Source organism: Myotis nattereri, assembly GCF_964212035.1.
Source record: "Myotis nattereri genome assembly, chromosome: 13".
NCBI lineage: Eukaryota > Metazoa > Chordata > Mammalia > Chiroptera > Vespertilionidae > Myotis > Myotis nattereri.
Genome location: NC_138088.1, coordinates 60,364,049 through 60,386,065, shown reverse-complemented (window position 1 = coordinate 60,386,065; position 22,017 = coordinate 60,364,049). Strand labels below are relative to the sequence as shown.

Here is a 22,017-nt window from a genome sequence, read left to right as displayed (position 1 = left end):
GATAGATGGATGATGGATGATGGCTGATGGCTGATGGCTGATGGATGATGGATGATGGATAGATAAATGATGGATGAGTGCTGGATGCCTAAGGGGGTTGCTGTGTACCTAGTGCCGTGCTACCTGGCATGGGAACGCTGTTGGATAAAGAAATAGGCAGCCACACAGGAAGCACATGACCAGGGGGTTCCACAGCAGACAACCGCTCTGTGGCCTTGCAGACGCACCGCGCCCATTTCCACAGCCACTGGCCTCGGTGCCGGCACATGCGTGGGCAGGCAGCCTGGCACTGAAGGGCACGTGGCCAGGCCTGATGCCAGCCTCACCCGCCTCACGTCCCAGCCTCAGTTTCCTCCCAATCAATGGGATGGTCTGTCGGGAGCACAGGGTCAGGTTATGCATGAGGACAATTTGGGGGGGGGAAGCCCCCCTCCTTCTCTCCAGAGGGAGCAGCATGGGCCGGGAAGGGGCTCTCCCCGGCTCGCCGTCCACTGTGCACTCCTGGGGACACCATGTAATGTCCATTCACCCCTCAAACCTCCCAGGAAATGCACGTTTCCCGCCGTGAGGGGGACTGCACACAGGCAGGCGCTTACCTGTTCGGACATCATGGTTGATGCCTTCGACGGAGATGACAGCGTCCGGGATGCCTTTTCCGTGGGAATCTGTCACCAGGCCTTTGATGCCGCGGTGCACCTGCTCGGCAAACACGACAAGACGCGGTGAGCTCACCGACACGCCCCCCCCCACCGTGGCACGGTGAGCACGATGACCTTCAGGCCGCCCGGGCCACCAGGAGCCCTCACGCAGCCACGCCCAGCTCGAGAGCTCCCTGGCGCCGTGTGGGCCTGGAGTGTAAGCATCTTTGATTACGGGCTTGTGATGTGGAGCTTGCGAGGCAGCGAGCTCTCTGCAGGCTCTCAGAGTCTCCCATTGGAGTGAAATCTTTCAGACATTTAAACGTGTTAGGGTCTGAGGGGGTCATAAAAAGAAACCCACTAGCCCGGGCGGTGTGGCTCAGTGGCTGAGCGTGGGCACATGGACCAAAGGTTGCCGGTTCGATTCCTGGTCAGGGCACATGCCAGGTTTCAGGCTCGATCCCCAGCAGGGGATGTGCAGGACACAGCCAATTGATGTTTCCATCTCTCTCCCTCTCCCTTCCTCTCTCTCTATAATCAATAAAAAAACATTTATCTTTTAAAAATCCACTAAAGATGGAATTTTGTATGCACATAGTTTAATTTTCCTGAGCTCTGTAGACTTAGTATATAGAGAGGCAGGAAGAGCAGACGGCTCCTTCTGCACTGCAGTGGCCAACCGGGACCATGGAGACCCAGGACCACAGCGACCTGGGACCATGGAGACCCGGGACCATGATAACCAGGGACCACAGCCATCCAGGACCACAGCGACCCGGGACCACGGCGACCTGGGACCATGGCGACCCGGGACCATGGCGACCCGGGACCACAGAGACCTGAGACCACAGCGACTTGGGACCACGGCCATGGTCCAAAGCACTAATTCGGTCTCACTGTCAGCCTCGTTCCTTCGCCACCCCCGCGGCAGCGCGGGCCCACGCCGTACCTGCTCCATGAACACGATCAGGGACTCCCGGTTGTTCTCCCACTCCTCGGGCAGCTCGCTCTCGTGCGGGAACTTGTCGCAGCCCACGTAGATGGACAGCTCGAAGCAGTTCGTGTGGAGGTAGCTGAAGTCGTTGAGACCTGCCAAGCCAACCGCACGACAGGAAGCTGAGCCAGGCGTCGCGGGGCGCCGGGCACAGGAGGACGTGCCTGAGGGCCGGCACGTGGACTGGGTGTCGGGCAGCTACTGGAGACAGAACATTCGTTAGAGCAAGTGCGGGGAGCGGCTGGGCGGAGGGAGGGGAGGACGCCACGGAAGGGCTTGTGGGGAGACCGGCCCCTGAGCGCGCAGGATACTGTGGTGTGACCCCGACAGCCCTTCCCGCGCCATCAGCCCTGGCGGGGACGGCGACACGCGGCTCTGGGCCTGGAACCCCACTACTGTCACGGGTTTCCACATGGACCCGGAGCTGCCTTCACGGTGGGAGGGCGCGGAGCAGAGCGGGCCGACACCGCCGTGGGGGACGCACAGGCGGTGCATTTGGAGATGCACAGGCCGCTCTCTGCTCAGCACTGCTAACGAGCCAGGGCCCTGAGCAGGAAGAGGCGAGGAGGCGAAGGGGGAGGCAGGGAAATTAGAAATCGCATCTCATTAGCCCACCGAGAAATGACTCCGCAGGCCTGTCAGTCACGCTGCCAGGTGGGGGTGATGACAGAGCCCCCGCAAGGCTCTGCCACCAAGTCCCTGAAATAACGGGAAACGTAACTGATGGAAAAAATCAGCCGCCGCAGCCGGTGAGGGCGTGTGGCAGGCGGCTGCTCCAGCGCTACTGCTGACCTCACCGAAGGAATGCGGCACCTCCTTTTGTCTAGGGCCGTGGTCGGCAAACGGCGGCTCGCGAGCCACAGGCGGCTCTTTGGCCCCTTGGGTGTGGCTCTTCCTAAGCCTTAGGAGCACCCTCATTAAGTTAATAACAATGTACCTACCTATATAGTTTAAGTTTAAAAAATTTGGCTCTCAAAAGAAATTTCAATTGTACTGTTGATATTCAGCTTTGTTGACTAATGAGCTTGCCGACCCCTGGTCTAGGGGAATCCTCCTAGGAGAGCAGTTCTCAACCTGTGGGTCGCAACCCCTTTGGGGGTCGAATGACCCTTTCACAGGGGTCGCCTAAGACCATCCTGCATATCAGATATTTACACGACGATTCATCACAGTAGCAACATGACAGTGATGAATTAGCAACGAAAATAATTCTATGGCTGGGGGTCACCACAACATGGGGAACTGCATTAAAGGGCCACGGCGAGAGGAAGGTTGAGAACCGCTGTCCTAGGACATGTGCTGCCGGCCACCTGGACAGCTCACACCCTCTCCACCCCCACCCTGTGTGCTGCAGGGATTCAGTAATGGCCTGGCCACATGCTGGTTCTTTCCTGTGAAGATAAATCAGGGGCATGTTTCTTACATTAATGGTTGCTGAGAGGAAGGGAGAGGGAGGGAGAGAGAGACATCAATGATGAGAGAGAGCCATGGATCGCTGCCTCCCGCACGCCCCCCACTGGGGATCAAGCCTGTAGCCCCGGCCTGTGCCCTGGCCGGGAATTGATCCGTGACCTCGGTTCATGAGTCACTGAGCCACGCCGGCCGGGCTGGGTTTGCTCTTGGGGCCAATATTTCCCCAAGTCTCCCCGCACCATGTCTGACCCCACACAATGGAGACACTCAGTGGCTGAGAGCAGACCACGGAGTCCAACAGCCCAGCTCCGCCCCTTCCCGAGTCCGAGCCCCAGCTCTCTCATCAGCTTCTCCACGTCGCCCTTTGGCACGTCACGTTCGTGCTTTGCAAAAGGGTGGATTTGAGGTGGAGAACCTGTGAAATGGGAGCGAGCCCGCCCCTCCGAGACTGGGCCGCTGCAGAGCTGGGACCGGGACCTCCGGGAGCGGCGGTGTCAGGGCAGCGACACTGCGGACAGGACGGGAGGACTCACTTCCAGCCACGGTGTGCCAGGAGGCCCCGTTGACGGTGCCATCCTCCTTCTGGAAGTCCTCGGTGTGGCACACGCGCCGGCGGGCGTCGGTCATGAGGCGGTGGGTGGAGGCGTAGGCGTAGGCCAGCCAGCGGAACACGTGGTCGTCGGGCGTGGGCGTGCGCTCCTGCGTCTTCCAGGGGGACCGGGCCATGTCGTAGGGGTAGGCCACCACCAGCTCGCCGCCCTGCAGGTTGCCGCCCAGCACGAAGGGGACCTTCTCCATCCAGGCGATGACCGCCCTGGTCTCCGCCGCCACCTGCGAGCACCCACGCCGGGGACCACGTGAGGAGGAGGCCCGCTCCCCGACGCCCCAACAGGGACTTGGCGGGAAAGCAGCCGTTGTATGGAGACTCTGAGCACAGCTTAGAATTTCTAAATCTGTCCCGAAAGCACTGGACTTCATAGAAAAAATGGATTTAAAAAAGAGAAACCTGCCTGGCCATGTGGCTCAGTGGTTGAGTGTCAACCTATGAACCAGGAGGTCAGGGTTCGATTCCTGGTCAGGGCACAGGCCCAGGCTGGGGGCTGGATCCCCAGTGTGGGGCCTGCAGGAGGCAGCCGATCCATCATTCTCTCTCATCATTGATGCTTCTGTCTCTCTCCTTCTCCCTTCCGCTCTGACATCAATAAAAATGTTTAAAAAATAAATAGAGACTTAAAAGGTCGTAAACCAACCTAAATGAAAGCACTTTATTTGGGTCCTGATTTAAACAAGATGAGAGAGAGAGTAGTGAAATGTGAAGATGGCTGGACATTATAACATTAAGGGGCCCTTTATTTGTAGGCGACAATGGCAATGGTTTCCTGTCTGAAACGGGAGCCCGTCTTGCAGATACAACTGTTCACAGGAGACGCTGCGGTGCCTTCGGGCCGTGGTCCTGCCGGCTTTAATGCGCACGCCCCGCCCCCAGGGGTCTGCACAGCTGAGGGCCGGCTCAGTGGCAGCCGCAGAAAACAACAACGGTGGCGTGTTTTTTCCTGTTGTGTTTTTTCTGTGTTCTCGTAAAGAAATATAATTAAATGATTTTTATAAAGAATCTCCTCAAATACCCATTTGAAGGTGTTTTATTATCTAGCTCTTCCTGCTCTGGGAGAAAATGTGTAAGAGAAGACGTGGCTCTGTCTCCTTCTGAAATGTCACATCCTCTGCCCATGCGCTGGGTGTTCCCGCGGCCCCCCACAGCCCCCCCCGCACCCCCCTGTGGCCCCCGCAGTCCCCCACAACCCCCCACGGCCCCCACTAGCCCCCTGTGGTCCCCCACAGCCCCTCTGCACCCCCCTGTGGCCCCCACAGTCCCCCCCGCACCCCCCTGTGGCCCCCGCAGTCCCCCCCCCGCAGCCCCGTCGCCCCCGCAGTCCCCCCCCGCAGCCCCCTGTGGCCCCCGCAGTCCCCCACAACCCCCCACGGCCCCCACTAGCCCCCTGTGGCCCCCGCAGTCCCCCCCCGCACCCCCCTGTGGCCCCCGCAGTCCCCCCCCCGCAGCCCCCTGTGGCCCCCGCAGTCCCCCCCCCGCACCTCCCTGTCGCCCCCGCAGTCCCCCCCGCAGCCCCCTGTCGCCCCCGTAGTCCCCCCCGCACCCCCCTGTGGCCCCACAGCCCCCCCCCCGCAGCCCCCTGTGGCCCCCGCAGTCCCCCCCCCGCAGCCCCCTGTGGCCCCCGCAGTCCCCCCCCCGCACCCCCTGTCGCCCCCGCAGCCCCCCCCTGCAGCCCCCTGTGGCCCCCGCAGTCCCCCACAACCCCCCACTAGCCCCCTGTGGTCCCCCACAGCCCCCATGCCCCCCCTACTGGCCCCCCTGCGCCCGTCAGACCCGCATTCTGCTCACCGTGGCGTTCTCCGACAGGAACCACTCGGGGACAGGGATGTGGTGGTTGGGCACAGGCCTTGGGCTGCTCTGCCGGGCCTCGGCCTCCCAGAGCGGCGAGTTTAAGTCGGGGAAGTTGTTGTTGATGTCAATCCCGTCGTGGGTCCAGCGCCCCAGGGACCAGCCCCCCAGCTCCGAGCCCTGGGAGGCAGTTCAGAAGGAGAGGAGCCCGCAGACTGTGGGCGGCACGGACGCGGGACGCCTCCCCCCTCCCCCCCGCCTCCCCCCCCCCCCGCCCAGTGTCTCTAAGCCTCTCCACACGTCTGACCAAAGACCATGCCCACAGGCCACCATCGGAACCCCTGCTGGTATCTGTGGGTGCACAGCACAGCCACGCCACGGGGCGACTCCTGCACAGTCCGGCCCTTCTCCTCATGCCTCTCTGAGGGCTGCTGTGCTGGGCGGAAGAGACTGAGCGCTAATGAACCCAAAAGCCCGTCCTGCCCTGGCCGGGGGCTCAGCTGCTTGAAGCACTCATTGTCCCGCACACCAAACGGTTGTGGGTTCGATTCCTAGTCAGGGCACACGCCTGGGCTGTGAATTTGATCTCTGGTTGGGGCGTATGGGAGGCAACCGATTGGTATTTTTCTCTCACATCAATGTTCCTCTCTCTCTCTCTAAAATTTAAAAATGTAAAATTGAATGAATGGAATGAATGAATGAATGAAAATAGAAGTCCGTCATTGCAAACGCAACAGCCTCGCTGTCCGGCCCACAAATCCCCAACCGACTGTCGCAGCAAATCCCTGTCTGTGTCGATAAACACAACGAACTTCCACGTGGTGGCGCTGCATTTGGCAGGTCCCGTGGTTTCAGGAATACTTTCCACTTTATTCCCAGGAAACACCAACTCTATTGGATGCACAATCCAATACACGCATGCTCTACACCTAGCCGTGCCCTGTGCCGCTCTACATCACACGGAGCACATGACACACAGCCCATCTCTCAGGATCATACACGACTCCTCGAGGGAAGATGAGAGGACCGCGAGCCATGCTCCCGGCCGGGGCCTGGGCTAGGGCTTGTGTGAGGCGCCAGCCGCTGCTCTCCCATCACTGTGTCTATGTGCAGGGGCGCTTCCTCCTGTCTGCTGGCACGGGCCCCGCCCGGGGTCCCCGAAATTCTCTGTTCCAGTCTCTCATGACCTTGTGGTGTCCCCGCCTCAGCAGAGACTCAACAGGAAGCTACGGGTGGGGGTTTCTATTTGTTGATTCTGTTGGGGTTTTTCTTAGGGAGGGAGGAAGGGAGAGGGAGGCGGGAGGCAGGAGGGAGGGAGGGAGAGAGAGAGAAGCAGCGATTTGCTGTTCCACTCATGTATGCGCTCATCGCTTGATTCTTGTGTGCGCCCTGACCGGGGAGGGGGCCTGTGGCCTCGGCAGGTCCGGATGACTGGGCTGCCCGGCCGGGGCCCATGGGTGGACTTGAACTCGGGGCCAAGGGCGCTGTGCAGCCAGGGCCAGTGGTCGGGCGGGAGCGGCGCGGCCCTTACCCCCTCGGAGGCCTTCTCGTAGCCGTCGGGGTTGAGGGAGGGGACGATGTGGATGCGGGTCTCCTCCACCAGGCGGACGATGCGCGCGTTGCCCGCCAGGTACTCCTGGCACAGGAACTGCACCAGCAGCAGCAGCAGCTCGCGGCCCAGCACCTCGTTGCCGTGGGCGCCCGCCATGTAGTGGAACTCGGGCTCCCCTGGACCAGGGGGGACACAGGCACGTCAGCTGCTGCGGCCAAGCCGCTCGGAACCCTCTGTCTGGCAGCCACTGGCCACCTCAGCCTGCTGGCCTTTTTTTTTTCCTTCTAAATATATTTTTATTGATTTCATACAGAAGGGGAGAGGGAGGGACAGAAACATCAATGATGAGAGAATCATGGATCGGCTGCCTCCTGCACGATCATTAATCAACCCAGGAACCAAGAGGTCAGGGTTCGATTCCCTGTGGCCCCCGCAGTCCCCCACAACCTCCCCCCCGCAGCCCCCTGTGGCCCCACAGCCCCCCTGCACCCCCTGTAGCCCCACAGCCCCCCCGCACCCCCCTGTGGCCCCACAGCCCTCCCCCGCAGCCCCCTGTGGCCCCCACAGTCCCCCAAAACCCCCCACTAGCCCCCTGTGGTCCCCCACAGCCCCCATGCCCCCCGCTACTGGCCCCCGCTACAGGCCCGGGTTACAGGTCCGGGTTGCAGGCTCGATCCCCAGTAGGGGGTGTGCAGGAGGCAGCCGATCGATGATGTTTCTCTCTCCCCCTCTCCCTTCTTCTCTCTCTGAAAAAAACAAAAACAAAAAACACAAAAAACTAGGGGCCTCCTCTAATGGAGCCGTTACTGAGCAGGGGTGCAGGGTTTCTGGTGGAAAAGGACTTTGTCCGAAGCGCCCGGGCGTTTCCTCCCCGGCCAGTGGGCCGGCTCAGAGCTGGGGGCAGGGCTCACACGGCGCCCCCGCACCCCCCTGTCAGGAAAGGGTATTTCCAGCCTAAATCAGCCGGCAGCCGTGTCAGAGGAGGGGCGGCTCAGAGACCCAGGTGCGGACTGAGTGGGAAGGGGCTGGCCCCACCGGCCACGTGCGCCCCAGGGGGGCCTCACCGACTTCGTGCTCCCCGGGCCGGTCGGAGATCTCCACGGCGTACAGCTTCAGGCCCTGCTGGCTCTTGCCGATGTTGTAGATCCTGGTGATGTTGGGACACATCTCACTCACCACCTTCATCAACTGGAAAACAGGACGGGCCAGGGCCTGAGCCTGACGGCTGTGCGCGGAGGGGCGGGGCCTCCCAGCAGCCAGCCCCCTGCCCCCTCCCACAGCCTGCACGGCGCCCACGGCCCCCACGGCCCCCACGGCCCCCACAGCGCCCTCGCCACACCCTGTGCAGTCCTCGCGCCTGAGTGTCCTCCTCAGCCCCTCTGCTGGCCCCCAGCACCACCAGCTGCTCTCCACGCCACCCCACCCTGACCTCCCAGCTCCTCGTGCAGAACCTCCCCTGACGCTCAGACTCTACACAGCCGCCTCCCGGGCACTCGGGCCAACCGTTCCAGAACCATGCCCTTGGCCCGACCTCCACGCCTCTGCTCGAGCCGCCTCCCTGCCCAGAGCAACCTCACCCGCCTCTGCTGCCCAGGCCCGACTGGCCGGAGGACGGCGCCCCATCTCCACTGACGCCCACCCCAGCAGGCCGACCAGGCGGCCCCCCTCCATCCCCCCCCCCCCCAGGTATCTCCCCTGGGATGGCCTCACATGCACAGTTATCTAGTCCGCACCATGAGGAAGTTGTGACAGAATGAGAGTCTCGGCCCTCATGGTCCCACAGGCAGGAGACGTCACACACATGTAACACGGGGCTGAGCGATTCTAAAGCGGGACCCGTGCGGTGGAGGCCTTCGGCTCTCGGGAGCCACGAACTCCCTCGGAGACCAGTGTCTGTGCACCATCCTCCGGCCCCCCCCCCATCCACCCACCGGGCCGGGCGGGACAGCGCCTCCCGGTAAGTCCCTCTCCTGCCCCTGGGACTGGCACCCTCAGCACTGTCCCTCCCGGCGGCAGGCCTTCTGCTCTCTCTCCTCTCCCTCCTGTGGCTCCTCCTTTTTGTTTGTTTGTTTTGTTTTCATATATTTTTATTGATCTCAGAGAGGAAGGGAGAGGGAGAGAGAAATATGAATGATGAGAGGGAATCATGGACCGGCTGCCTCCTGCATGCCCCACACTGGGGATCGAGCCCGCAACCCGGGCCTGTGCCCTGACTGGGAATCGAACCCTGACCTCCTGGTTCCTAGGCCGGCGCTCAGCCCTTGCGCCCCGCGGCCAGGCGTCCCCATCTCTTCTCGTGGGAGAGGAGGCCACTTCTGCAAGTGGGGCGCCCATGTAAAGACCCCAGCTGCCGCCGCGGCGCAGGGAGCTCATCTGAAACACGTTCCATGCGTTGCTTTTGACAGTAATTGCACCGAGTTGGTGTCTGACTCCGGGGCTCAGAGAGGCCCTGGGCGCAGGGAGTCGGAGCTGGCACACGAGGCTCCGGGAACCGGCGGCGGCAGGGCCTGCGACCCCGCAGTGCAGAGCGGGTGACTCACGGCCTCGAGTCCAAACTCATTACAGTGGTTTCTGAGACGGGCGGCGGCGACGGTCTCTCCGGCACGTCCGCCCCGAGTCTGCACCGACAGGAGCGGGAGCTGTGAGTGTCCCCGCGAGAGGCCACACAGACACCGGCCTGCTGATGCCTCGGGGGAGCCCCCAGCCCTCGGGCTCAGCCTCACCGCTCCTCCTCGGGACGGCCCCTGAGCCTGGCTGGGCGCGGTCCCTCCTGCCCGCCCCGGGGCCCCGCTCTGCGCCACGGAAGCTTGGCCTCGTGGCTCCTTGTCCTGTAAGTGCGCTCGTGAGGCCCTTCCCCGATGCCTCTGTCTCACACCGACCTCCCATGTACACACTTATCCAGTCTGTACCATTAGGAATCCTTAGCACCTTTGCTATCTAAGGGTTTCTCACTAGCGGCACCTGCCCGCACTGCCCAGCACCGTGGGGGGACGAACCCCGACAGCAGGGGCCGCCCTGCAGCCTGTCCCCCAACGATCGGCCCCTCCTCCCCTCTCTGCCCAGGATGCCAAGGCGGTCGACACCCCAAAACCCCTTGGTCTCTGTAACTATGTTGGGGGCAGGGGGCCTCTCTGGGATTCCCTTTCCTCTTTTTTTTTTTAAAAAAATAATATTTTATTGATTTCAGAGAGGAAAGAAGAGGGAGAGAGAGAGAAACATCAATGATGAGAGAGAATCACTGATCAGCTGCCTCCTGCACGGCCCCTACTGGGGATTGAGCCCACCACCCGGGCCTGTGCCCTGACCGGGGAATCGAACCTGGGACCCTTCAGTCTGCAGGCCGACCCTCTATCCACTGAGCCACACCAGCCAGGGCTTCCTTTTCCTCTGAACAGCACAAAAGCACCCAGAGCTCGAGGGGCTCGGTCAGGCGTGCTGAGGTCGGGCTGTCCGTTACGATCCGAAGGAGAGATGGAAGGTTTCCATCCGGGCCCTGCTGCTGTCGTTGGTCCGAGGCGGGTCAAGTATAGAGAGTTTTCCAAACGCCCCAGGCGATTCTACCACGCAGCCAAGACGGAGGCCCAGTCTCTGAATAGCAATGGGTGGGGTTCTGCACGTTTGGTGACTCAGTTTCCCCATCAGTAACGCGGGTCCGAGGTGAGGGCTTCCTGCCACCACTATTCTCAGTGACTAGAGCAGTGATGGCGAACCTATGACACGCGTGCCAGAGGTGACACGCGAACTCATTTTTTTGGTTGATTTTTCCTTGTTAAATGGCATTTAAATATATAAAGTAAATATCAAAAATATAAGTCTTTGTTTTACTATGGTTGCAAATATCAAAAAAATTCTCTATGTGACAGGGCACCAGAGTTAAGTTAGGGTTTTTCAAAATGCTGACAGGCCGAGCTCGAAAGGTTCGCCATCACTGCCTAGATCCTGTTTCTCTGGGACTCTGCACACCACCGACACCCTCTCATCCGCAAATCCCTCGCACACAGACGCGTAAGAAACTAGAGAAGCAAGTCAGGAGCGTCCGGGTGGGAGTCCATTCCCGCCACCTGCTGGCGAGGAGCCCCTGATGCCTCCTCACCTTCTCCACCTGAAACCACAGCATCCGTGGCCCCGCCAACCCGGGTGCTCATTCCGGCTCTGTCCCTAGCTCGTCACCCGCGTCTCCGAAGGGGAGAACCCGTGCGCTTCTTCCCCGGCGCTTCCCTCTCGCGCTGACCCGCCGGCTCTCACCTGGCGCATCTCCTTGTAGCTGTGGTGCCTGAAGTCCAGGTCGTCCGTGGTGGTCATCTCGTTGCGCCGGTGGTAATAGTTGTTTGGGTCTAAAAAGAGGAACACGGCTCTGAGTTCTGAGGTGTCTCCTGGTACCTGTGGGGGCTCTGCTGGACGCCTATTTCAAGGGACGGGCACAGCCCATCTCCACCATCCCACAGAGGGGAGAGAACCTTTCTAGAGTTCTCTCTCTTCTTATGAGTCAGAATCACCCGGTGATGGAGAGCATGGGCCTGGAGCCAGGACATCTGGGCTCAGATCTCTGCTCTTCCACTTATGGGCTGTGTGACCTGGACACCGCACGGGGGTCTCTGCTTTGGTTTCTTCACCCGAAAACAGAAATATACTGGCCCCTCCCCCCGCGGTTTTCTGTGGTCTGAGTTGGCGTGACCTGTGTGCCTCGCACCCTGTCAGCACTGGATGGATGGATGGATGGATGGATGGATGGATGGATGGATAGATGGATGGGTGGATGGGTGGATGGATGGGTGGATGGATGGATGGATGGATGGATAGATGGATGGGTGGGTGGATGGATGGGTGGATGGATGGAGGGATGGATGATGGGTGGATGGATGGATGAGTGGATAGATGGATGATAGATGGAGGGAGGGAGGGATGATAGGTGGATGGATGGATGGGTGGATGGATGGATGGGTAGATGGATGAGTGGATGGATGGATGGATGGATGGGTGGATGGATGGGTAGATGGATGGATGGATGGGTGGATGGATGGATGGATGGATGGATGGGTGGATGGATGGGTGGATGGATGGGTGGATGGATAGATGGATGGATGGGTGGATGGATGGATGGATGGAGGGATGGATGGATGGAGGGATGGATGGATGGGTGGATGGATGGATGGATGGATGGATGGATGGAGGGATGGATAGATGGAGGGATGGATGGATGGGTGGATGGATGGAGGGAGGGATGGATAAATGGAGGGATGGATGATGGGTGGATGGATGGATGAGTGGATAGATGGATGGATAGATGGAGGGATGGATGGATGATGGGTGGATGGGTGGATGGGTGGATGGATGAATGGGTGAATGAGTCGAGGGATGAATGAATGAATGAATGAATGAATGAGTCGATGAATGAATGCCACGCTGCATGCAGAAATGGGAATCTTTGCAAGTGTGGTGGACACTCTCAGTTGCTTACCCAGCTTTCAGTCCACTGCCATCCCTCCTAACAGAAACCTTGTGCCATTTGGGGCCCCCCCCCCTCCATTCTCAGAAACAGGCCTCACACTCCCAGCTCTTGGGGCCCACGTGACAGGTCTGAGCCAATAAGAGCATCGCATCCCGGGCCACTCTTACTGCTGCAGATTGGAGGGAAGGACTACCACGTCACAGCGGAGGAGTGAGTGAGAATCTCTCCCGGGCACAGGCCAGAGAGAACCCCAAAAACCAGGAGCGAACGCGTGAACCAACGATGGAGCCCAGTTTCCCTGGACTTCCGGTCACACGATGAAGGGCCCCCTCACCCGCTACTCGAGTGGGAGCTGGGGAGCTGGTGCTGGCTGGAAGCGCCCCAATAGCAGAGTCAGGAGGTGTTGACAGTGGTCGCCTCTGGGGCCTGGGATTCCGGGGTCTGCAGAGGACCTGTCTGCTCTTGAATCGACCCCCTCCATATAAACGGACTTTCTGGTTCTTTCCTGCCTGTGACTGTAGAAGCCTGTATTGCTTCTGTAACTACAAAACCACACAGCACTTAGCAGAAAGGAGAGGGCGGAGGAGTGAGGAGGAGTGGAGAGAGGCGGGGAGAGGGGAGAGAGAGGGAACAGTGATGTGAGAGAGAATCACGGATCCGCTGCCTCTTGCACGCCCCCTTCTGGGGATCGAGCTCACAACCCAGAGGCAGCAAGGCCTGACCCCACAGGGCACGGGAACGGGAGAGCCTCCCTGGGCAGGTGTGTAGCAGAGAGAGCCCGAGCCGGTGCAGCTTGTTCCCTGAGGCCTGGCTCTGGGTGGGCGGGAAGGTGCAGATTCCTACAGGACTATTGAGGGGCTGAAAGGATGCTTGGGGGGGGCGGGGGAGGAAGGGGGGGAGGGGTCCAGTTTCCTGGAGACGCCTGGTCAGGATGAACAGGCCGCCTACAGGCTCCATGTGGGCACAAATGCGTAAGCTCTGAAAGCCAGACAGGGGCCGGGCCAGATCAGCCGTCCACAGCGAACACCAGCCCGGATCCAGATGGTTTGTGGGAACTAAGCCCCTGCTTCCTGCCACCCCGAGGTCCCAGCCAGACACCCCGGCTTGTGAAAACAGGGCAAAGGGATACAACCTAAAGGGATAGACATTTACCCAAAGACACGAGCATCCAAGGGGAGCTGCGTCAGCAGAAAGGCGCTGGGTACACGGTCAGGTTTACAGTGAGCTCCCTCCGGCTCCCCTGCCGTGGCGGGAGCACTCAGGACGCTGCACGGCGTTACCGCTCGCTTGGGGGTGGCGAGTGGATGCGTTTTCAACCCTGAACTAAGCCTCGACCTAAAACCCCTGCAGGCGGGCCACGGTCACTGGCACTGCGCGGCCAGGGTGGTCCTGGTGCTGCTGAGGGGATTATGGGAGTTTTTTGTCTATTTGCTTTTGACTTACTTGTGTTTTCTAAATATTTTGCAGTAGATATGTTTCTTTTGAAATATATGTTTATTGATGTCAGAGAGGAAGAGAGAGGAAGGGAGAGGGAGATAGAAACATCACTGATGAGAGAGAACCATGGATCGGCTGCCTCCTGCACGGCCCCCACTGGGGATGCAGCCCGCATCCCGGGCCTGTGTTCTGACCGGGAATTGAACCGGTTCATAGGTCGATGCTCAACCCCTGAGCCACACCGGCCGGGCCTGGTCTATTTGACTCCCCTTTGGGGGCACCTCAGGGGTGCGGGGGACACGCTCACCGGGCAGCGGGCAGCCGAGGACCTCCAGCCGCAGGCAGATGCTGCCGTCCTGGAACCAGGACTGCGGGTTGACGCGGAGGTAGCGGGCCACCATGGGCTCCGGCAGCTCGTTGAGGATGGGGACCTCCTTCTCACTGTTCCCCTCAAACACCTGCTCACACACGGGGGAGGGAGAGCCTCTCAGCGCTGGCGGGTCCGGGGTAACAGACGCACTGGCTCACCCAGGCCTCCCTGAGGAGCTCCACACGCGTGCTGGTGTCTGGGGGGGAGCCGATCAGCTGGGCCCTGCCCGCAGGAAGCCCCTTCGTGGGCGGGGGTGGGGGACTGAGATGTCCCCGCCGAAACCACCTGGGCCACGGCAGCGGGACAGCCTCAGAGCTGGGCTCCCAGAGGACAGGACCCGCGCGGCTCAGGGTGCGGTGCGTGCGAATGGCCCCGAATGGCCCGAAGGCAGAGTGGTCAGGGCTGCAGGGAAGGGCGGGCTCTGGAGAAGCAGCAGTGATGGCGCGGGGCCGAGACGGGCGCAGAGGGAGGGCCGCTGGCTCTCGGGAACACGCGAGTGCGTGGGGGGTAAGAAGGGAAAGGGAGGCACGCTCAGGTCGTGCGGGACACTGGGCGCCAGTCAGGAGCTAGCAGACCCGAGGAAGAGGGGGACGTGGTCAGACTGGTCGCCCTGGAGCCGACCCTGGGCCGAAAGATTGTGGCCATTCAAGCAAGTCAGGGATCGGTCACAACTGAATGAACAGCTGGGGGGCATGGCCAAGGGCCCCCACTTCCAGGGCTGACTGTGACTGGAAGACTGAGCCCTACATGAGCCCTGGACGAGGGCCACTGGTGCTGCGCCTCCGGGCACGGAAGGGGGCGTCACCCATCAGAGCTGTGGGTACCGAGTTGGCAGAAAATCAGCAAACTTCCGGGGCACACCCAGGGCACATCCAGGGCACACCCAGGGTACACCCAGGGTACACCCAGGGCACACCCAGGGCACACCCAGGGTACACACAGGGCATACCCAGAGCACACCCAGGGCACAGACGAGGCACACATGGGGCACACACGGGGCACACACAGGGTACACACAGGGCACACCCAGGGTACACCCGGGGCACACACAGGGTACACACAGGGCAAACACGGGGTACACATGGGGCACACCCAGGGCACAAATGGGGCACACAGGACACACCCAGGGCACACCCGGGGCACACATGAGGCACACCCGGGGCACACGAGGCACACACAGGGCACACACGGGGCACACCCAGGGCACACACGGGGCACACCCAGGGCACACACGGGGCGCACACACGGCACACACGGGGCACACACAGGACACATCCAAGGCACACACGGGGCACACACAGGGCACACATGGGGCACACCCGCCCGCCTTGCAGGGCCCCCAGTGGCACCGAGGGCCCCAGGAGGAGACTCACCATGTCCCCGGACCCGTTCTTCACCGTGACCCATGCGTGGCTGTCGTTGCTCACCATGACCTTGTAGGAGGTCACCCAGTCACTCCTGGGAGGAAATAAAATGTCATTGGGACCCAACACTTTACTTATTTATTTTAAAAATATTTTTTTATTGATCTCAGAGAGGAAGGAGAGGGAGAGAGATAGAAACATCAATGATGACAGAGAATCATGGATCAGCTGCCTCCTGCACACCCCCCGCTGGGGATGCAGCCCACAGCCCGGGCCTGTGCCCTGACTGGGAATTGACCTCTTGGTTCACAGGTCGACGCTCAGCCACGGAGCCACACACTGTCAAATGCTCTCCTCTTCCACGCAGAAGGGCAGCGGGGAGCAGAGCAGGCGTGCCCTCCCCGGGACCTGGGCCAGGGCACTGACCATCGAGGCCACAGTTACTCATAGAACATGGGGATCACAGAAGCACTGAGCTTTCTTGAATGGAAACATACAGCAGTTTTTCATGGACAACTCTTCTAATGAGATGCTTCACCACCCCCACTCACTACCACGGTCACATCCATGATGAGGGAGCGTCATGGATGGGCTGCCTCCTGCACGCCCCTCACCATGGCCTCCAGGCCCCTGGTGCCGTTTTGTGTGATCCTCCTCTCGGGTCCTGATCCTGATCACACTCTCGGTGCCTCGGGGCCTTGGCACGTCCCACTCCGTGTGTCCCCCTGGGCTCCTCCTCCTCTCCCGTCCCCGACAGCCTCTACATCACTCAGACCTCGCACCTCATCAGATAGGCCTGTGCTGACGTTCAAGCTTAACGCTCTGCGCCTTCGCGATGGCGATGACCTGGTGCAGCCACAGGAAATAAAGCCCTGGCCCAGCCAGCGTGGCTCAGTGGCTGAACGTCGACCTACGAACCAGGAAGTCAAGGTTCATTCCCGGTTGGGCCAAATGCCTGGGTTTGAGCTCAGTCCCCAGTAGAGGGCGTGCACGGGCAGCCGATCCATGAGTCTCTCTCATCATTGGTGGCTCGCTCCCTCCCTCCCTCCCTCCCTCCCTCTCCCTTCCTCTCTGGGATCAATCAAATATTTTTTAAAAAATAAATGAAACATCACTCTTTAAAAAAAGGAAGTGTCAGTTAATTAAATCTCAGTTCCAATGAAGGCGGTGGGTCACTGGGGTGATGGGGGGATACCTGCCATCGGTCCCCCCGGGGGAGGATGGGATTGGCCTGAAGTTCTCGCCACAAAAACCCCAGCAGCCCCGTGGCATGTGCTCCGCGCTGCTCCTAAGCCTGAGGCCGCCGCCCCACCCGCGTCCGCCAGCCCCTGGGAACGCAAAGCAGCCTCGCACACGAGCTCCTCACGCAGGTCCCAGGTTAGTGAGAAACGGGTGTGACCTGGACGTTCCGTGAGGACAAAGACCCGCGTGTGGCCGGGAGGTGCGGGCCGGGCGGGTGGGTGAGCGCAGCTCCATCTCACAGAAAAGCCACACACACATCGCCCCCCACCCCCCGGGATGCGTCCCTGACATCCTGTCAGAAGCCGGCTTCACAGACCCCAGCTCTCACGTCCGCCTTCCCCGTCTCCTCGTCCTCGGGAAGGTTTGACATTTCCAGCCCTTTGTGGCCTTTCCCACTTCCCTCGGAGAGAAGTTTCCACATCACAAAGCCACCCTGACGTTTAATTCCCTGGGACTGGAGCTTCCAGCTGCAGCAAGGCGGCCCCAGCGCTTCTGTGTCAGCGACTTGCTGATGCAGAGGACGGAGGGGCTCGGGGCTCCAGCCGGCTCCCTGCTCCACGCGAAACCCAACCCAACCAAACACAGCCCCGCCCGTGGAGGAGACACCCCACTTCCCCCCGGCCAGCCGGCCTCCAGATGAGGACGAGAGGAGGTGGGCTGCAAAGGAAACATCTGGAACACATTGCGATAGTTTAGACCGATGTAAACGTGGTTTGAATAAAACCCAGAAACGTCCTCCATCAACACAGCGATGGACTAAACGCTTGCGGTATAACTAGGTCCCAGCTGCACTGAACACACACACACACACACACACACACACACACACACACAGACACATACACACACAGACACACACACACACACTGTTTAAACCATCGGTAGGCCTGCCGCAAACACAGGACACCTCCCATGGAAAGAACAAGAGCTGTGGGCCGGCAACAAGAGAGCAGCCAGCAAGCAGAGAAGGTAGCATTGCCTTAGGGGGAAATGCATACACCAGGGCACCGGTGAATAATGCGCGTCTTTTCAATCAATGGAGTTACACACGTTGATATATATGCGATGTGATGTGTGTGCTGTTTCGTTGTACTGCCCCTTCAGATGGCCACCTGTTCCGATCGATGACACACGCACTTTCTGAGCAGCACTTCAGAACATACGAAGACGTGGGAAATTGGGTGTCCGGATGGTTTGCCTCAAAACAAGAAAAGTTCTATTGGGATGGTCTCCACAAATCACCTGAAAGATGGGAAATGTGTAGCTAGCAACGGACATTACTTTGAACAAAGCACTTCTGATGTTTCTCTTGAAATTATCGTGTCTTCTTTTATTACAAAATCCGCATTTATTACAGTTAATAATGCGGATTAACTATTAACCAGTTAATAATGCGGATTAACTATTAACCCGGGCCGTGCAGTGGGAGGAGTCCCCTTTGCCATGCGTCACCTGCTCACAGGTCCTGGAGCCAGGACGCTGACACTGGGGCCCCTGTTCTGCCGGCCACACGGCCCTCCTTCCACGGAAACGGGGGAAGCCCTGTCTCCTGACGGCTGGTGTGAGGACGACTCTCCTTCGGCCCCAACAGCCGTCTCTCCAGGTTGGGAGGGCGCGACGGGCTCTGCACTCCCTCGGCCCGGCTACCGCGCCCGCTGTGTCCCATGGGGAGGGCGGCCCGGGGCGGCCCTGCCGTGACCTTGGCCCCCGCCCAGCATGTGCTCCACGCAGGGCACGCGAGCCCACTCCCGGGGTTCAGGGTTCGAGGCAAAGGAGGACATCAGAGGAAGCATTGGGGCGCTCTCCACGCCTGTTTCCCCATCCACACGGGGAGGCGCCCTCGGAACCCTGGGAGCATCCCGGAGCCACGGCAACCGCCCGGCACCCAGCGGGGGGCCAGCGTGGTTCATGTGGAAAGTTCCCGAGAGCCAAGCTCACGTCAGCGACACTCAGATGTGGCCCCAGAGGGTTTTGGCAAAACGTCAGGATCCACTTCCCAGCCGCAACGTGACTGATTCCGTCCTCATGCTCTCCGGGGCCCCCTGGGGGCTGGTGGTCCCCTGCAGGTGGCTGGGGCTGGGGCTGGGGGAGGGGCGGGGTGTGGCGGGACGCTGGCTCACCCAGCACGTGCGGTGTCCGGCGCCCGGGCTTCCTGTGCATCTCTGGGCCCAGGATGCTGAGGCCTGGGAGGCGGGAGGACCCCCGGGACCAGCCCCTCCGCAGCCTCCCGGCTAAAGCCCTACCAGCGGCGGGAACAGGGCCTCGGAGAGCAGGGAGCGCAGTGTGGACACGCCAAGAGCACTGGCTGGAGAGGAAAGGGGGGGGGCTGGCCTGTGAGCAGCCCCCACAAAAGGGAAGGAATCCTAACAAAACAGTGGCCACGGCCGGCTCTTTCAGGGGCTCACCGTGTGCCAAGGGCTCTCTTAACGGCCTGACATGGCAGTAACTCATTGAACCCCACAGTGATCCCAGCGACAGGCACTATCAGCCCCATTTTACAGGTGAAGAAATGGAGGCGTGCGGCCAGGAAGGTTGGAATCCAGTCTCGCTTGGGAGGCCCTGGCTGGCGGGGCTGAGGTCCGGCCCCGGGAGAGGGCAGAGTCAGCAGCGACGGAGCTGGAGGCCTTCCCTGCGCAGGGCACTCCTCCGGCGCTGGCGACCCAGCGGCAAACACGAGCCAGGCCCTGCTGCTCCCGGAGGGTGACATCCATCAGGGCAAGTACAGAAAGACACACAGACACACAGGGCCTCCACTGAAGCCTGGGAGGACAGGGAGCCGCTGGGAGTGGGTTTGGAAGGAAGCCTCTGCCTTCCTGGAGCCTGAGGCTGACAGAATGGCAGGTGCAAAGGGCCTGGGGCAGGGGGGGCTTGCTTATCCGCAGAATAAAGAGGAGGCTCCTGGGCCAGGAGGGCAAAGGGCATGAGGTCAGAGAGCAGAGGGAGCCAGTCCACACAGGACCTGTGAGTCAAGGAGTGGGAGCACAGGGGAGCCAAGCCAGGGTAGGGGCCCACTCCGAGGGAGCCCCTCCACCAGGTGAAAGAAAGGACGTGTGTCCAGTATGTTTCCTGGGGAGTCAGACCAGGAGTCCAGGGCCCTGGACACAGCAGGAAGCGCCACCCAGGAGGGAATTCTCCAGCTTCTTCCCTTAGAGCAGCGGTTCTCAACCTGTGGGTTGCGACCCCTTTGGCGGTCGAATGACCCTTTCACAGGGGTCGCCTAAGACCATCCTGCAGATCAGATATTTACATGACGATTCATCACAGTAGCAACATCACAGTGATGCAGTAGCAACGAAAATAATTTTATGGTTGGGTCACAACGTGAGGAGCTGTATGTAAAGGGCCAGAAGGTGGAGAACCGCTGCCTTAGAGAATTCCCCCCGAGAGCCCTCTCCTTAGTCACGGGCACCCCGACACCAAGGCGAGCCGTGAGGCTGGAGCCGAGAGCGTCTGTACCTTTAAATCACTTTCCCTGCATCGTTGAGAGGCAACAGGACACGGAGCAGTGATTGCTCGCTGGCCTTCGACTTGAACTTGGAGATGTTTTCATTACAACCGCTCCGTTTGGTGCCAAACCTGCAGCTCCAAACTGACAGCTTTCAACGGGGCTCGAAAGGAGTTTGGAAACTCGGGCTCTCCAGCCCCGAGAGGCGCCGACATTCATTTCGTCAAAAACAGGAGCCGCAGCATGAAAACACGCCTCCCCGCAGCTGCCTCCCATGAGCCCCGCTTCCACAGGCGGCCTGGCCTCCTCCCGGCTAATGGTCCCGGCTGGCCCTGCTGTGCGGGGCCCAGACCCCACCGAGGGATGAGAAAGGCCCGGATCCGTCCCCTGGGAGGGAAACCAGGTGGAGCTGAAGAGAGAGAGGAGCCCTGGGGCCCTTCTCCCTGGGGACCCAGACGCCCGGCCACCGGGCGGGACTCCAGCCGGAAGGGAAGGCGCCATCTCCACCCTCGGCCTCTGGACCCGCATTCCCTGCTGCTGCTGGACTTGGCGCTGCCCCTTCTCTCCGCCACTCCCTCCTCACGCAGACCCACCGTCTCCCGGCTGCGCCCCCGCCCCCCCTCCACGCTCCCGCCGGAGCCAGGGACCAGCGTGTCCTGGGATTCTCCCGGCAGGCACAGCGCTGAGCGGCCAGCCCTGCAGCCTCCACATTCCCAGGCGTCTGCTGCCCTCTGACCCTGCCCATGGCCTCCCGACCCCAGGCAGCCCCTCTGCTGCCCACGGAGTCCTCGATGGCCACGTCCTCCCCACCCACCTCCATCACTTCCGCAGCCTCATCTCCAGGTAGGATCCCTGACCCGGCCCTTCAGTCCCAGGGGACCAGCCTCTGGCTCTGACTCCTCCCCACCAGCCCTGGTCCCACCAGCCCTGGTCCCCCCGGACGCCTCCAGGGCACTGCCAGCCTCTCTACCGCCCCCTGGTGGACGAGCGCCAACAGTGCCGGTGGGGCCACTCCAGCCCTTGGCTCAGAGTCCGGGAGCCCTCCCTGCATCAGGGCTGAGCCACTTTGTGTCCAACCGCCCCCCCCCCCCACAACCTGCCGGGCTCAGGACCCGCCGCCTTCTCCGCCAGGAACACAGCCCCTGGTGTGAGGGCTCGGAATCCCCAGAATTAGTCCCCGCCTTTAGCATCTCCGGGGATCAGGACGCCTCCTCCTGCCACGCGAGCCCCTCCCGTGTCAGCCCCACTCCCGCCACCCGTGCCCCCAGGGACCTGCCTCCTGGGCACGGCCCCTCCTGGGAGCACAGCCGCCTTCCGAAAGGACCAGGAAACAGGCCTGGCTCTGGCCTTGTCTTCCTCCGGGCTCTGTGCCTCGTTGGCTCCCTTCCGCCGCCCTCAGAGCTCCCGAGGGGAAGCCGCACTCGGAGCCTCTGCTAAGATCCCACTAAGATCAAATGGGACCACGCTCCTCCATGGCCGGGCTGGCTGCCGGCTCCCTCCCGGCTCCCGGCTCCCTCCCGGCTCCCGGCTTCATCCCGGCTCCCTCCCTGCTCCCTCCAAGCTCCCAGCTTCTGGCACAGCCTCACTCATCACTTGCAAATTAGCCAACTGCCTTTCCCTTCTAAAGGCAAAGTCAGAAGACGATATGTATAAGGTTCTAGAATAGCCGTGGGCAAACTACGGCCCGCGGGCCAGATCCGGCCCATTTGAAATGA

The 22,017-nt window shown here is 61.0% G+C and overlaps 2 protein-coding genes across 2 annotated transcripts in view; one reads left to right on the top strand and one right to left on the bottom strand.

Annotated features, from left to right (window-relative positions):
- GPR26 (G protein-coupled receptor 26) overlaps window positions 1-18,169 on the top strand; it is a 34,226-nt gene extending 16,057 nt beyond the window's left edge. The window contains exon 3 of the mRNA XM_081104499.1: window positions 17,962-18,169. Within this exon, the coding sequence (XP_080960625.1) occupies window positions 17,962-18,001 (40 nt within the window). The 3' untranslated portion in view covers window positions 18,002-18,169. The remainder of the gene's footprint in view (window positions 1-17,961) is intronic.
- Window positions 1-22,017, bottom strand: part of CPXM2 (carboxypeptidase X, M14 family member 2) — a 43,285-nt gene that overhangs the window by 2,956 nt on the left and 18,312 nt on the right. Inside the window, exons 5-13 of the mRNA XM_081104497.1 lie at window positions 15,625-15,709; window positions 14,189-14,339; window positions 11,241-11,329; window positions 8,060-8,183; window positions 6,975-7,171; window positions 5,444-5,623; window positions 3,579-3,876; window positions 1,588-1,727; window positions 597-696 (exon numbers count right to left, since the gene is read on the bottom strand). Of these exons, the coding sequence (XP_080960623.1) occupies window positions 597-696; window positions 1,588-1,727; window positions 3,579-3,876; window positions 5,444-5,623; window positions 6,975-7,171; window positions 8,060-8,183; window positions 11,241-11,329; window positions 14,189-14,339; window positions 15,625-15,709 (1,364 nt within the window). The remainder of the gene's footprint in view (window positions 1-596; window positions 697-1,587; window positions 1,728-3,578; window positions 3,877-5,443; window positions 5,624-6,974; window positions 7,172-8,059; window positions 8,184-11,240; window positions 11,330-14,188; window positions 14,340-15,624; window positions 15,710-22,017) is intronic.